The 17,814-nt window shown below is 29.8% G+C and overlaps 1 protein-coding gene across 1 annotated transcript; it reads left to right on the top strand.

The window, feature by feature from the left end:
• The first annotated feature begins 12,098 nt into the window (after positions 1–12,098).
• Positions 12,099–15,343, top strand: LOC137819663 (UPF0481 protein At3g47200-like). The gene is made up of 2 exons (XM_068623564.1): positions 12,099–12,206; positions 13,741–15,343. The coding sequence occupies exon 2, from the start codon at positions 13,766–13,768 to the stop codon at positions 15,155–15,157; it is 1,392 nt and encodes a 463-aa protein (XP_068479665.1). The 5' UTR covers positions 12,099–12,206; positions 13,741–13,765; the 3' UTR covers positions 15,158–15,343.
• The last annotated feature ends 2,471 nt before the right edge of the window (positions 15,344–17,814 follow it).

Below are 17,814 nucleotides of genomic sequence, written 5' to 3'. Positions count from 1 at the left end.
ATCTTTGTGAAAGTAAAATTTTTTCAAACTAAGTTAAAACAACCGATTGTTTTGTCGAAACAACCGATTGTTTATACTTAGGTTTTGAGAAAAAGATTGAAAACTGTTTTGAATGGTTGAACTGTTAAAGTACCAAAACAACCGATTGATTCGAGGAAACAACCGATTGTTTGTTTTGGGACCATAACAGAAAAACTGTTTTCTTGTTTTTTTTTTGATCAGCAAAGAATTAAATAAATTAAAGGAGACACTTCAGGGGTGTCCCAACCCTTATACAAAGCGAACAAACAGCAGGTCTAAAAAACCCATAAACAGAAAAAAAAACAATACACCCAGATTGAGAAATAAAAGCAGTGTTTTCCTCAGCTTTGGATACATAGCAGCATGCATGGGCCAGGGACCATTTGTCCAGCAAAGCAGAAAAAATTGTCCACTAGGTGTAGCTATATATATACTACTTAAGCATGCAAACTACTTCTCCATCCTAGATTGCTCGATAATCCAAAAAAGATTATCCTTTCAGTCATTGCAATTGCAAGCACAAATAGAGAAGCTTTCCTGCACCAGTGGCAGCACGGAGAGGAACTCTGCCCTTATAATCAACACATGCTTCACGCACCCATGTCTGGTCTTCTATTTCTTCACTTTCACCTCCCTTTCTCTTCATTTCCTGCTCCTTTTGCAACTTTGCATGATGAACAGGGTTCAGTGGGATTAGGTAGTCTTCTATTACAAGTTCTTCCACATGGTCCTTTGAGGCCTTCGTCACTGCTTCATAGAACAACCTTCACGCCGTCCAGCCATCCCCACCTTCCTTAGATTTGCAGCTTGCATCAGCCACAATCTGCCCATCATGGCCACGCCACTCCTGCAACCAATCAGAAAATAGACACTATAGAACAGGGTCCAGGGCATCATTTGAGCGACCCCATCCATCATCTGCATTCAGAAGAGAGCTAGGAAGTTCCATTGATTCCAACAACTGTCCCACATCTTACTAACTCCTCACTTGGATAACAAATGTACCTGCAGTACCTACAACAAACGTTAATTAACATAAATCTGACAGCTTCTTCTTTGTGACTTAGTTTTTCCGGCTCTGGCTTTCCTTCTAAAAAGTCCGAGCTTAAGATTATAAATCTTAGCTCCTACACCACCAGTTTTGACATCTTTAGCACCAAACCACTGGGTGATTCTTTCTTAACAACACCATACTGAAAACAGTCATCCTAGTACATGGATGCTCAGAAAGGTGAACCCCTTGCATGGCACTAGCACCTTGCAACCCCAGCAACTGCCAATCTGAGACTGCACCATACCATGACTCAGAAAAGCAGTACCCGAAACCAGCATCTGCCTACAGCTTGATCCTAAGTTTACAGACCACAGCGCCACACCCACCAGCAGCTCCTGAACCATCTCCAGTACAACGGAGAAACCACCAACTCGTCCATCTACAGTACATCTAGCTCCAACCCCTATTGACATTCCCCTAAAGACCACACCAATCCCCAACAGCTCCATACTCATTTCAGTCCACCGTCTTATGCTACGTTCGCTCCCCTCCTGGGCTACTCCAGGGTTAAGAACCATGACCAGGCTCTCATTATTGTAAACAACAGCCAATTCCTCGCGCCACCTTACAGAACCTCGCATCCTTATAGTCCACTATAAGCTCAAGGGGCCCTACTTTCACACCTCACTACTAAACTGTTTTCTTGTTGACTGAGCTTTAAATGTTTTAACTGCTTACGCTCCAGTCATTAAATGCTTTGACCAATCTTTTAATGCAATTTAAGAGTTTGTTAAGATTTGATAACAAACTACATCTTTGAATAAATTCAGAAAAACAGATTTGACAATTAAGAATCTTTGACAAAGTTTTTCAAAAGAGTTTTTCAAAGTGCTGAGATTGCTAAGAGTTTGTGATTTGATCAAAGTGTTGGAATAGGATTCTGCTTGTATTGATTTCAGATTATCTTCTGTAACAAGTGTAATCCTTGTACTCTGTTGAACAATTCGTTTATGTGTTTGCTGAGATTGGCTGTGTCTTCTTGAGGTGTTCAAGATCAGCAATCTTAGTGTTGACCAAGGAGAGTGTGTTTCTTGAGGTGTTCAAGGTCATTCTCTTGGTTGTTGTGTAAGTGATCAAGTGGTGATTGCTTAGTGGATTTCCTCAGGGTTTCTGAGAAGACTGGATGTAGCTCTGGTTTGGAGTGAACCAGTATAAACAACTGTGTACAATCTCTCTATCTCTAACTCTTTAAATTCAGTTTAATTGTCCCCTCCGTTGATACTCCCTACGGACTCAATTCCTTTCTAGTGAAAGGAGATACTATTTTTTGCTGACAGGTCTCAAAGCATTCTGCACATTCCCTTTCTAATGCCTTTTTTGTTTGTTTCATTGACCAACCCCTCCCTTCCCCTTTGGGTTTCTCCGGCCACCAACAGCTCCCTCCTTCGTTCCCCCCTCTTCGTTACTTAATTTTGCAGAGAAAATTGAATCTTCAACAATGGATTCAAATGACGATACACTATCAGAGGAGCCTTCATGATTATAAGCACACTTACATTTGTAAACTTCTCCGTCATAATTATTCTCCTCCTCAACTATGGTAACATTGTACATAATCCCATTAATCCAAAACTCTTAGACAACTCTACCTTACGAGACTTTAACACACACACCTGAAAACGGGCATACTCTCGGCGGTTCCAGGAGAGAGTAGCTTCGTCAACCTCCACCCAACGTTGCTACTTCCTCCACAACTTTCGAAAAGCACTCCTTACTGCATAGATAAAAGGGTAGCCCGTAACATCTAACCCAAACTCGTTTATAGCTTACCACAAGAGACTCTGACCAAGGTTTAATGTCTTCGAAGATACAGTCAAGCCAATCGTTGTTAAGCTTAACGATGTCTTCCATTCTTTCCTCAGCCTTAGGTGTCAAGAGGACGAGGTTATCACCCATAAATTTCACCTTGAACATGCTCATCCCCCGCTTAATACATTCTTCTTGTACCTACTCAAAGTTAAGCTCAGACAACATACAACTAACCATACTATTAGTCATCCATGGCAAGATATGTGCCTTAGTCGTTATACTAGGACCTCTCCATTGGTCTTTTGTTGATCTTCTTATTGCATCAGAATAGGAATGCTTAACGTTGTCATTTCTAATGACATCCTTCCCTCTTTTTTCCCTCCACACCTCCTTGCTCTTCCTCTGGACATGAGAAAGACCGCCACCACCACTTCTAGTCTTTTCAGCCTTATTAAGAACATCACCTTTACGCTCAAACCCTTCTCTCCTATACCTTGGTAGATTAACATGAAGCTTCATGTTTCCAATATAACAACGATCTAGCTCCCTCTCCAGAATCACGACATTTCCTACATCAAAGAATCTCACAAACTCAAATCTTCTGCCCCGTCTATTCAAACGCTTTGATATGAACACTTCTTTAACCCTATCCCACTTCAACCCTATCCCACTTCTGAAACAACTTAAGCATTTCATATTCTCCATGACTATCTGGAAAATTTGATAAAAAAGAACGTGGTAAAAGAGTTTGCCGTGGATTGATGTTTACGCACCACCGGTCTTCTCCACGGTTCCTCCACCTTCCACCCTCTCATTGTCCCTCGCACCTCGCCAGCTAACTATGTGTTAATCTGATCTTCATCATGATTTGTATCACATATATGCTTGTATAAATCAGAATGCAGTTCTATCAATTCAATGCAAGTTAATAATGATATAAATCATGAAGAAAATATTGATTTGTGACACTCCAGGATTGATCACCCTTGAAAAGGTTTTTTTTTTATCACTTGCAAAAATTATAATATTTAATTATTAAAACAAGTTTTTTAAAATCGGTGGTGGTGGAAGTATAATTTTCCTTTTTAATCTTTTATATTAATATAGGTTAGTTAATATCTTAGCTAATTACAAATAGAAATCCTTTAAAATGTTAAATAAATTTGATTAAGATAAATATAATTCAAAATATACCTCATCGATCCTAATTAGGGATGATAATGGATGGAAAGGTGTCCGTTTGATATATAATCTTTTGGTTATGAAATACAAATGCATACTATTCTTTTCACTGAAATTTGACAAATATGAAATTGGATTATCATTCCATATATAAGTATATATCGGCTTAAATATTTGTTATAAAGAGTTTGTTTTACAAAAATTGAAATGAAAGTGAGAAAAACGTGATATTAAAATTATACCACCAATGAGTTTTATTTCTCATTTATTCCTAGTAAAACAAAAACATTTATTGTGATCACGAAACATGATATATTTAATGTTAGGTGGAGTCATTTACAAATTCGTGTTGCCGTAGATGCTTTGTGGTTGAAAACTTTAATTTAAAAGAAAGGACTTTGTACTATAATGACTTAGTACTTTAATTCTTGTTATGTCCCTGCACAAGTTTAAACTAGTTGCTCATTGTTGCATGTTCTCATTTCACTTCACTATCATATAAATATCATTTCAAATAATTTTACCAATTACAATATTCTAGAAAGCACTGCTTATCACTAGTTTTTTCTCCCTTACAAAGTAACTTTTCCTTACATTGTTATTAGGATAATTTCATTACGTAATATTTTCTCCAAAAACTCATATTTTGTGGTAAATCTTTTTATGGTATACTAATTTTATTTAATTTTGTAGGACCATAAACATGCTATTGTGGAGTTTTATTGTGACTCAATAGGAGAGTCACACTACAAAAAAATTCATTAAATAGAAACTAAATTTTTAGACTAAAAATAATTAGTCACTATTTTAACTAAATTAGATACTATTTTAGATATTAAAAAATAGTTAGTATCGTAAACGATTTCTATTATTAATAAAAGTTTATAAAATGATTTTTAAATTGGTATCTAAATTAGTTACCAAAGTTTTAGTTACTAATATTTTAGATTCTAAATTGGTCTCAATTAGTCTTTTAGAGACTAATTTAAAATCTAAATTATTAGTAGATAAAACCTTGATAACTAATAGTTATATACCAATTTAGAAACTATATAAAAAAAATTATTAGTAATAGAAATTACTTTAGATACCAATAATTTTTTTAGTCCTTAAAATAGTATCAAATCTAATCCAATAGTAACTAATTATTATGGTCTCTAAAATTAGTTTGATATCTATTGTGGGAAATTAACCCAAAAGCAATCCACTTTGATATCTAGCCTTAAAGTACTTTGAATTCTATGATCTACCTTCCTTTTCTGATTGGTGTTTGGCTCCTATATCTTGTCTCAATTTGTTATAAGTTGTTCGATTATTGTTTTCTTTGGTTGATTTTCTTGTGTGGGTTGAGTGATGGTTGTTTGTGAGTTTGGGTTGGATGTTCTTTAGGAGGCTTTTAGTTTGTTTGTTTGTTGAGTTACCTTGTTATTCCCTTTAGAGGCTTTGATTGTTTTTGGGTTGTTTTATGTTAGATGGTGACTTTTTTCCTCGTTTAGGAGTGGGTGTTTGGGAGACGTGTGTTACAGTGTCTTGATATGTATAAGGGTTGAATCATCCATGAAATGATTCTATTTATTTATTTATTATTGTTAATAAAAAAAAGAATGTTGACCAAGTAGAAACTGATGAAGACTTCATGCCACTTTATAAAATTATGAATGCATGTTTTTGTTTGGTAGCTTGTTCAAACTATTATCTAAATATATGATTGAGGACTTTAAAGTATGGAAAACATAATATTGATGATTTTTTTATAGCGACTGAAATTAAAAGGAGATAAAGCTTTACTTTGAAAGTAAAAATCTAAGGCTTTTTCTTCATTTGATCTTAGATTAAACTATAATACTTTGATTTTCTGTTTTTTTTTTTCATTTTCTTTGCTGTTGTACCAACCAGAGAGTCAATAATGTTTGGAAAATTAAAAGTAAAAAAAGTATTAAATAAAATTAAATTACTATAATTTATATAAAACTTTAACACTATACTTTAATACTTTAAATAGGAAAATGAATAACATTTCCAACTTTATCATGGGTGAAATAGTTTAAGGAAACAGTTTATTTGACACTAGTTTTTTTTTTTCTCTCACTTCCACTTTATAACCCCTTTTAATAATAAAGTATTATGTCTTTTTAATCAAATTAATATAAACAAAATTTTAAAATAAAATAATAATATATTTGATTTTATGTAAGAAAAAGATTGGGCATATTTTAAAGAATATAGTTAATATATAAAATTTTAGTTCGATTCCTTATTAAAGGAAACTTTTGTATGTTTTTTTTTTTGTAGAGGTAAGATGGTACATTTTAGAATACTAAAATTATAGAAAAACTATACAAAATTAATTCAGGCCAAATTTAAAAAAATATAAAGTAAAAGATGAACATTTGAAGTAATATGTGTAATTTTATTGAAAAGAATTAGATCAAAATTAAAAGATAAAAAAATACACGAGTTATTTTTTAAGAGAAAAACATAAAATAATGTTATCTGCTTTATTAGAAATAATACAGGAGATTCTTTTAATTTAGTCAAATTTGGACACAATATGAAGAGTTCGAAATTAAGGCTTTATGACTTTTTGTGTCAAAATTAGTCAAATTTTATAGTCCTTCTACACATGACATTGATATATATCTTGTGGGGGCCACACAGCTTCCATTATTACTTATGTAGAATATCAGTTATTAATTTTATTTTAATTTTTTCTTAATATCAATTTTTTTCTTCTTTTCATTTTCCCCTTCTGTTGTTGCATTTGGAACATGACCCTGCATTTTTGCTTTTTGACCCTAACAAAATCAAACACTAATTTAATTAAGGCTTCTTCTTTCTGGACCCTTACATTTTTCTTTCTGCACCCCTATAATATTGCAAATCCCGAAACTGACCTTCACCTTTTATTTGAAAAAGCTGGAGTTTTTTGGGTTACCAGAAATCGGGATCTGGGAGTGTGCTACGGATTCATCAATTCGGAAGTGAATCGTGTTGTTTTCTCGATAACGGGGTGTTCCAGAAACAAAATTTGCATAAATTGTTGATTTCTGGATTACCGAATCCAGAAGCCTAATTTCTATTACGGATTGGTGGATCTGGAATGTTTTTTTTTCAGTTATGGATTTCTGAATCCGAAATGATTTTTTTCAGTTATGGATTTCTAAATCCAAAATGCTTTTTTTTAAGTTATGGATTTCTGAATCAGAATACATTAATGTTTTACATTTTATTTACTCATAGTTCATCAAAGAGACAACCCATATATTATAAAATCAATAACTCATCAATCTACCACCTTTTCTTATTTATTTTCTAATGATTTAGAATAAAATTTCCTGAATTTAAATTTCAAAAGTTTGAATTCCAATAATTAAAAATAATATTTGCAACTTTGATTGGCTTTGTGATGATAATGGATTAGGTAACATAAAATAACCAAATTTTGCTGGCATTAGTGAAAAGAGTATTTTGTATTACCATCAATTTGCATATTAGTTGAGGTTTCTTCATTCAACTATGTAGCTTTTCTCCCTTAAATCGCAACATGTATGTGCTTGTTATGGACATTGAATGTGTTTCCCATTTAATCCATTTTTGCATGAACCCTAGCTTTTATTTATTTTTCTTTTAATTTCACACATTGTTGGATCATAGTTTTTTCAAAACTAGGGAGTGACACAATTTTTTTTATTAATACTGTCATTCATGTACTACCAGAAGCACTAGTTCGGGAGGTTACCAGAAGCACTAGTTCGGGAGGTTACCAGACGTGCCAATCCAAAATTTTACCTGAAGTGTCAATCCAAAATTTTACCAGAATGCAAAAAATAAATACGGATTTCTTATTCCGTAAAACTATCGACTGTATTGTGGAACTGCAGATTTGAAAGAACAAAAAATTTACTTACCTTCAAGAGAAACTACTCTTCTCCCAGCAAGTTTCCGAGCCACAACCCTAAACCACCAACAGAAACGCCAGATGGAATCGTGCTGCTAATAGAGCAATGGGGTCCATGGAGAGACAATGGAACGATGCTCCTCTGAAAAAGAGGAATGGAACGACGCGGCTGAGAAGCAAACAGAGAAGAAAAAGAACAGTTTAGGTTTAAGGGTTTTAGGGTTTTGAAAAAATAATAGGGACATTCATTGTGGGTGTGCAGGAAGAAAAATGTAGGAATGCAGGAAGAAATTGCCTTTAATTAAACTCTATTCACGCTTCCTTTTAGCACTATGATAATTTCTTCTTTTACCCCTATAATTATGTAAATCCCAAAAATACCCTTCTGAATCCATGTTTTTTTTTTCAATTCTAGATTGTGAAATATGAAGATTACATAATATAGACTACAAAATTCTATTATGGATTGTACAATCTCAAATAGATTTTGTACTCTAGATTGCACAATCTGGAAGACTTTTGTGGATCTAATACACTCTGGATTATACAATCTGAAATATATATTTTAAAAAAACATATTTTAAATTACATAATTTGGAAAGCTTGTTTACATTCAGGAATACACTTTAGATTGTACAATTCAGAATACGTTTAAAAATTACATTATGAAATTGACAAGGCTTTTCTAAATTTGGGAATATGTTCTGGATTGTACTATCCAAAATACGTTTAAAAAAATACACATTCTGGATCATACAATCAGAAAACTAATATTAGATTTTAAAAAAAAAACCTTCCGGATAGTATCTAGCTTGATGCATTATGTATTCTACAATCTAGAAAGTGTTTTTGGATCCAAAATTCTAGATTGTACAACTTGAAATGGTACAATCCCAACAAGAAATTTTTTTTCTGTTTTTCATGATTGCCAAAGTGTGACTGTAAGAATAGATTCTTTATGGAGCATTTTTGAAGATCAACATCTACTGGATGCTTGTCCACAGAAATGCTTCAAGATCATGGGAATATTGTGTGAGATTGAGATTAAAGTGTTGTGCATAAATCTTTCAAATACTACACATGTTAATGCTTACTATGCTAGAACCATTAATCTTTCTTTAGATTTTGTCCTTTACAATGTTTTATAAAATACAACAATTGTCTTTAAATATCATCTATGTTCAAAAACTCACATTATCTTTAAATTGTCAAATAGTTTTCTTACATGATGCTTGCCCGATTCAAAAGAAGAATTTATTGAAGATGATAGATCAAATTGATCTTTATCATGGTTTGTATCACATATATGCTCCTATAAATCAGAGTTCACACTACAAGAAAAAATGGTTTTAACGAGGGTTTATTTTTACATTACCAAAGGTTAAAACTTCCATTAAGTGGTTTACCCTGGGTTGCGGTTTCCCTCGCTAAACCATCCCTGGGGAACGTGTTTCCCTCCATTAAATACCATAGGTTTCACAACCTCCGTAAAAAAAAAACCCAAGCACCCACAATTAATATTGCAAAGAAAACACATCAACCAAGATTTGAACCCAAGTCCTTCCAATAACCAAGAAAGGGTTAACCACTAGACCATAGAAGTTCTTTGGTCATATTATCATTTTTATTTTACTTATTATTATTAACATAATTTATACATATTAATATTATATTAACATTATTATTAATATTATTATTATAATTAATATTATATTCATATTATTAATATTATTATTATAATTAATATTATATTCATATTATTAATATTATTATTATAATTAATATTTATTAATATTATTCATATTATTAATATTATTACTATTATTATTATTAATATTATTATAAATATTATTATTAATATTATTAATATTATTATTAATATTAGTATAAATATTAGTATAAATATTATTATTAATATTATTATAAATATTATTATTAATATTATTATAAATATTATTATTAATATTATTATAAATATTATTATTAATATTATTATAAATATTATTATTAATATTATTATAAATATTATTATTAATATTATTATAATGAATAGTTTCCAGTGTATGATTCTTCAAAATTTGATACTGCAAATGTAACCAAAAAATAAATTATGATGATGTATATATGTGATAAGTTAATGTCACTTCACACACAACTTATTTTTACTTATTGAAATTCATAAAAACAATCTTTAAGAATTAAATAATAATTTCAATTAATGAAGTGCCTTCTAACTTCAATTAATGAATCAACCTCTAAGACCTAAGTTCAAAGCATATTTAAATATGTATACCAGTTTAGGCTAAACTCACTAAAAAATTTAATTATATCTATTTATTAAGAATTGAGAAAATATATTTTATTGATGTTTTACAATAAATTTTTGACACTTAAAAAAAATTAAAAAACTCTATTATTTTGATGAGATTTTAGAATAAATATTTAGAATTTAACGAAGGTTTTAAAATAAACCTTTGGAAATTAACGAAGGTTAAAAAAATCTTTGTTATTTTATGGAGGTTTTAAAATAAACCTTTGTAAATTAACAAAGGTTAAAAAAACCTTCGTTATTTTGTGGAGGTTTTAAAATAAATCTTTGGAAATTAACGAACGTTAAAAACTTTTTTTCTTGTAGTGTCAGTTCTATCAATTTAATACAAGTTAATAATGATATAAATCATGAAGAAAATATTAATTTGTGACAGTCCAGGCTTGATCGTCCTTGAAAAGGTTTTTTTATCACTTGCAAAAATTATAATATTTAATTATTAAAACAAGTTTTTTAAAATGGTGGTGGTGTAAGTATAATTTTCCTTTTTAATCTTTTATATTAATATAGGTTAGTTAATATCTTAGCAAATTACAAATAGAAATCCTTTAAAATGTTCAATAAATTTGATTAAGATAAATATAATTCAAAATATACTCCATCACCTCCTAATTAGGGATGATAATGGGATGGAAAGGTGTAAGTTTGATAATATATTCTTTTGGTTATGAAATAAAAATGCATACTATTCTTTTCACTGAAATTTGACAAATATGAAACATTTATTTCTAGTAAAACAAAAACATTTATTATGATTATATAAATAAGAGAACATGATATAATGTTAGGTGGAGTCATTTACAAATTCGTGTTGCCGTAGATGCTTTGTGGTTGAAAACTTTAATTGAAAAGAAAGGACTTTAACGGTAATGACTTAGCATGTTAGATGAAAACTCCAAAATTCCTATCACACTATCTATAAATATCACTTCAAATAATTTTACCAATTAAGATATTTTAAAAACCAGTGCTTATCACTACTTTTTCTCCTTTTTAATTATTAGTTTAAAGATTATCTTTAAACTAAAATATTATTATCTGTAAAATAGTTTCTATTATTAATAAAAATTTATAATATAGTTTATAAATTGGTATGTAATTATTAGTTATTAAGATTTTAATATTTATTAATTTTTATTTTTTTAAAAACTAATTTAGAATATAAAATATTAGTAGATAAAACATTAATAACTAGTTTAAATAACAATTTAGAAACCTTTTATAAATATTTTTAATAATAAAAATCATTTTAAATACTCATAATTTTTTAATTTATAAAATAATATTTAATTTAATCAATATAGTAACTAATTATTTGTTGTATCTAAATTTAGTTTTTATTTAGTAACTCATTAATTTAATTTTGTTGACCATAAATCGACGCATACACGTTTTTCTTACATCTGTGTCACATATTAGGTTGTTTTTATGTCAGTCTGACCAACTGTTCGGTTTTTGTCGATTTGATCCACGTAATGTGAGTCGCTTACGGTGATCGACGGAAATATCACTTTGCTTCGCAACTTTTTCGTTCGATGGTTGATCATCACAAATCTAACGTTTTAAGCATCGATTTTAGTTCATTCACGTCGTTTTTATCAACAAAATATATATATATATATATATTTTTATTTTATTTTATTTTTATTTTATTTTATTTTTTTAATGATGATGTCGTAGAGTTTTATTATGATTCAATAGCAGAGTCACACTCATTGACAATTGTACTGTGGGAAATTAACCCAAAAGCAGTCCAGTTTGGGATTTTTTTTCCATTGGGATTTTATTTTTAAATACTTTTTCCCTAAAAAATTCAGCCAAGACTTGTCTCACTCATAAAGTCAATAAAGTTGCATGAAGTCTTTGTAGTGAAACTCTATACCTTTGGGCAACATAAAGTGAGAGAGAAGGAGTGACACTGTCACAACTACTATTGAAGGGAAACAAAAGCTCCAATTTCTCTCCACTAACAGGTTCTGTATCCATTCTCAATTTCTCAAACTATATCCTTTTTTTGTGTCCATTTTGGTGTTTTAATCATGGTATCTACTGATTTCCTCATATCTCTTTGCTGATTTGTTACATGTTCTGAATTTGCTAGTTCTCTCAGAAACATAATTCATTAGCTATTTGTTGCAACACACCTCACTTTTTGTGATTTCTTTAGATACTGGCTGGGGTTGAAGTCTGCTAAACTACTTTCTTTTTCACTAAGAAGCCTCTTAGGAAAATTATGTTTGTTTTCAGAATGGTTTTCAACCATTTCATCTCAGATATGTTGGTATGAGAAAAATGAAAATATTGCAGGTTTTTCAACTAAGGTTGAAAAGAGCCATGGTTACATACTTTGAGTGAGTATTATAATGTTTGTTTCTGTATCTTGAATGTGATTTGTTCTATGTATAATTCTTAGATGTCAAATATATGCAAAATTAGATTTTGCCACGTGAAAAAGATGTCACATGAAACAAAGATATGTCAATAAAGTGCATTCAAAATAAATTTTATATAAAACTCGTTTTACTGTCTTTGTTTTCTTACTGCAACACTCTTTCATACTTATATATTAATAATTATGCATCAAATTACAATTAAAAAGAAAAATAAATTTAATTAAAGTAAATCGATTTTGAAATTGTATTAACCAGATGACAATTATAATATAATATGATTATAATATAATATAGTGTCTTTCAATATGTAATATTTTCCATTTATTTTCTTATGAAACTTGCTTCTAGGATGTATAATATAACACTGGAAACTAAATAATACAGGTTGTCCAAAAAAGTGTAACCATAAAATAATTATAAAGTGTTAAAATAAGTTTGTTTCAATAAAATATATAAATATTTTATTTTTTTAGCTTGAGATTATATTTTATACAACTCTTTACAGTATAATATAATATTATTTTATTTTAAAATTTATTTACAATATAAAATACTATTTACAACCTTTATACTATATTACAAATAGAAATTTTTCTTTGAGAAAATAGTGAAAATAAATCCGTTTATAACTGTAAAATCACACAATTTCTCAATTCAGATATAATATAATATATGATACAACATTGTCAAAGTAACACTATATTTATTTATTAAAGTATAGTATGAATATAATATTTTATTATTAAAACAAGTTTTTTAAAATCTGTGGTGGTGGAAATATGATTTTCCTTTTTAATCCTTTGATTTTTGGGTAATGATATATTGACCAGTTTATTTTTTATATCACACATTATAATTTTCAATATTATTATTTTAATATTTTTTCACATCATTTAATTTTAAACTTATCTTTAAGGAATGTATATTTATTTCTAAACCTATATACAAGGTTAGTTAATATGTTAGGTGGAGTCATTTACGAATTGGTGTTGCCGTATATGCTTTGTGGTTGAAAACTTTAATTGAAAACAAAAGGACTTTCACTGTACGATAATGGTTTGGAACTTGAATTCTTGTTCCTTCATACTAAAGTCATGTTCCTGCACAATTAAAGGAAGTTGAAACTGGTTGGTGCAACAATGGTGCATGATGTTGCTTCTTCCTCATCTCAACCCAAATTTGCTGAGATGGTGAAGCACGTGATCGACATTGGAGTCCCAGAAGAGCTAAGGTTGTCTGACCGTAGCAATCTCCGAGAAGTGAACAAGGATGCTTACACTCCTGAGTGCATCTCAATAGGCCCAATTCACCTCGGAAAACAAGGACTCGAGACAATGCAAGAATACAAGCTAAGATACATGAAATTCTTCTGGAATCGTGTGTCAAACGAACCATTCATGCAGAGCTACAAACACTACCTCGAGGATAAAGAACAAGACATTCGACGATGCTATTTGGAGAAGTTCACTGACAAATTGCCCACAGAGAAATTCGTGGACATGATGCTGTTGGATGCTGTGTTCATCATGGAGCTTTTCTTGAGAAACTATGAGTTGAAATCACAGAGTTCTACGCACGAGCAAAAGCGTGATGATCTCATCATGAAACAGTTCTGCCTCGCCAGGAACATCGCTAGGGACTTGATCCTTCTGGAGAATCAAATACCCTTTTTTGTGCTTGTGGAACTCTATGAAACGGTTGTCCTACATAACCAATGCAAGGAACACCACATTAGCTTTGTTAATCTAGCCTTAAAGTACTTCGAATTCTATGACCCTCACGTGTCTTCTTCTGTTGAAAATGGCCTAATCTGCAGCTCCAAGGAAACTTGTAAACCAAAGAGCGAAGGTAATCATGCACACTTCACTGATCTGATAAGGTTCTCTTACCTTCCCACTAAGAAACAACAAAAGGAAGCTTCTCATATTCTAAGAACCGCAACAAAGTTGCAAGACTCAGGAGTGTACTTCGAGAAAGGTGATGGGAAGAGAAAGCTACTAGACATAACCTTTGAGAAGAAACAAATTCTGAGTTTGTGTCTCTGTTTAGGTTTTTTGCAATGCATGAACCACTTCAAGGCACGTTTTAGGATACCCCAGTTGAAGGTGGATCACAACACTGAATGTCTGTTAAGGAACCTGATTGCCTTTGAGCAGTGCCACTATCCTGAGGAGACTTACATTTGCAACTATGTGTCTCTTATTGACTCTCTTATCCACACTCAGCTTGATGTGGAGTTGCTGGTTGAGAAGGAAGTGATTGTGCATGAGTTGGGGAGTCACAAGGACGTGGCATCTCTTGTCAATGGTTTGTGCAAACATGTGGTGACAAACTCATCAACATGCTACTTTGAGACCATAAATGATCTGAACCAGCATTACAAGAACAAATGGTACCACACCATGGCATCGTTGAGGTTGGTGTACTTTAGGGACCTTTGGAGAGCAAGTTCCACTGTGGTGGGAATTGCTGTGCTCATTTTTGCTGTGTTCCAATTCATACGAGCTCTGCGTCTTCTCTACAAAATCTAAGTTTCGATTATTGTGTGTGTGACTTTTAATGCTTCATCCTATGTCACTTTTCTTTTGGTATCAATGTAACACAAATGTTTGTTGTTGTGTTTGAAGTTATCTTAAGTTATTCATACATAACCTATTTGTAGTTAAACATTAAACTGTCCTATTATTAAATAAGTCTGAAATGGTTTTTATTTATTTATTTTTTTTGTTATTGATAAAAAAAAGTTTATATATAATCCCATTTTTTCATTTCTTTCTAACATGTCGTGAGTTGAGACATTAAGTTGTCTATTTCACTCAATATAGAGCTAATGTCATCACAGTTTCAATCTATGGATTGGATTTAAGAGTAGAGAGATAACGTAATATTTTGTCCAAAACCTACTTCAGAACAGTATGCATTTTCTTGACTATTGCTATCATTAATGTGAGTATGTGATGTCTTATCATGATAACTATTGAAGAGCAAATAGAATGTCTTAGCATACCCAAGAATGTGACAGTAAGGTTTGCAATGGACTAATGAGGAGACGAGGTGAAAGGGGAAATTATATTTGACTTATCCTTTTACACTCATAACAAAATATTAATATTTATAATTAAAAAAATAAAAAATGTCCTTAATAAAAATATAAGCAAAATATAAAATATTAAAATAATTTTTAAAATTAAAAAAATTAAAAATAATTAAAATATTAATATTTAATGGGGTGTAGGGTGGAGCAATGGATGTCAAAAAATCATTTTCTAAGGAGAAAGGGTAATAATATTTTGACACCTTGCTACATTTTACACCCACAACAAAATATTAATATTTATAATAAAAAAATTTAAAAAAATAAAAAAATGTCCTTAATAAAAATATAAGCAAAATGTAAAATGTTAAAATAATTAGACGGAAAAATGATACAATGACAACCTTGCTCCACTGTACAACTCTCTTTCTTTACTTAAAATTTCAACTTTTGTATGAAATGACAAAAATACCTTTTTTTTTATATCATAAATAAAGAGTTGTATAGTGAAGCAAGTTGTCCATATATCATTGCTCTTATTAGACATTCATATTGGTATGCTCAATTTGAAAAAATTGGACACATGTATGATCGTTAAATTTTATTTTTATATCCTCCTGCTGGGAAATGATTTTACCATAAATCATGCTAACTTGTTTTTATTTTTAAAAAATATATTTCAAAATTTTGTTATTTTAGTTATGCTTTTGTCTTGAATTTTTTTTTATAAAATATTCTTGTTTATTTTGAATTATCACATTGTAATATGAAAATACAAGATATCTAATAATTTTAAATGTAGTCTCACAGTGTTAGATTTGCGCTTTTTTAAATTTGTTATTTCCAAGATTGTAAGAAAAGAATCCTTTTAAAAAAAATAGTGTAATCACCTTTTTATATTTTTTTTTTTGTTTTCAATCTTTAAAGAACTCTAACATATGAGCATATACTTATAGTATAATATCATAAGTGGAATAAAAATAAGTTATACATATCAATAATTTAAAAGTATAATTTATACTAATTGGTGATAATAAATTTCTTTGCCAAACTTATGATAATAATATGAAAGATTGACTTAAAAATTGATTTATTTTTAAATACTTAAGTAAATAAATTTAATTGAATTTGTCTTTACAATTCTAGTTTAAGTGTTTGGTTGGAATTAACAATATTTAAATTTAAGTTAAATTGTATTTTAATATTTTTTAATAAGTGTCATTTTAATTAGGATCCAAAATGTGAGAGGATTGAAAATCATTTTTAAATTAATCCAGTATTAAAAGAGAATTAAGTAGAAATTTGAATAAGTATATTTAACTAAATAAGAGTTTTTTTGTTTGAAACTCAGTCTCATAATTTTCTAATAAATTTTATTTTAATTAATCTTCATTATCTTTTACACTACAAGAAAAATCATAAAATAGAAATCAATTTTAGAGACCAAAAATAATTAGTTGTTATAGTGACTAAATTAGAGACTATTTTAGGGACTAAATAAATTTTTGGTTTCTAAATTAGTTTTTATTATTGTTAAATGGTTTCTAAATTGGTATCTAATTAGCAACCAAAGTTTTTGCTACCAAATTTAGAATCTAAATAATTGGTAGTTAAAACCTTGGTAGCTAATTAGATACTAATTTAAAAACTATCTAACAATAATAGAAAAACTAATTTAGAAACCAATATTTTTTTTAGTTTCTAAAATAGTTTCTAATTTAGTTACTATTGCAACTAATTATTTTAGTTTCTAAAAGTTGGCTTCTATTTGATGATTTTTTTTAGTGTTATCTTTATTTTAAAATTAATATTCATCTTATATCTTTATTTCAATTCCTTTTTTATACAAAATTCTTACTCAAATGTAACGAAATAGACACATATATATTAAGTATTATAATAATTTTTTTATAAGAGAATTAAGGATTATAATTTAGAATTGCAGATTTATCTTCTATGTCTCAGTTGCATATTTTGGAATTACAATATTTCTTATAATTAGCGTATATAATTAATAGTTAATTCTTATTAGGCAACTGATTAAGCAACAAAAAATTGCCGCTATCCATAAAGGGTATGCTATTGGAGTGAACTCTGTGACTTAAAAGGTTAAGAGTTTAGAAGCAATTGTGAAATTCGTGCTTAAGCAACAAA

The sequence above is a fragment of the Phaseolus vulgaris genome, chromosome 10 (assembly GCF_000499845.2).
Source record: "Phaseolus vulgaris cultivar G19833 chromosome 10, P. vulgaris v2.0, whole genome shotgun sequence".
NCBI lineage: Eukaryota > Viridiplantae > Streptophyta > Magnoliopsida > Fabales > Fabaceae > Phaseolus > Phaseolus vulgaris.
The sequence above is the reverse complement of the archived record's forward strand: the minus strand, read 5'-3'. Positions and strand labels throughout refer to the sequence as shown.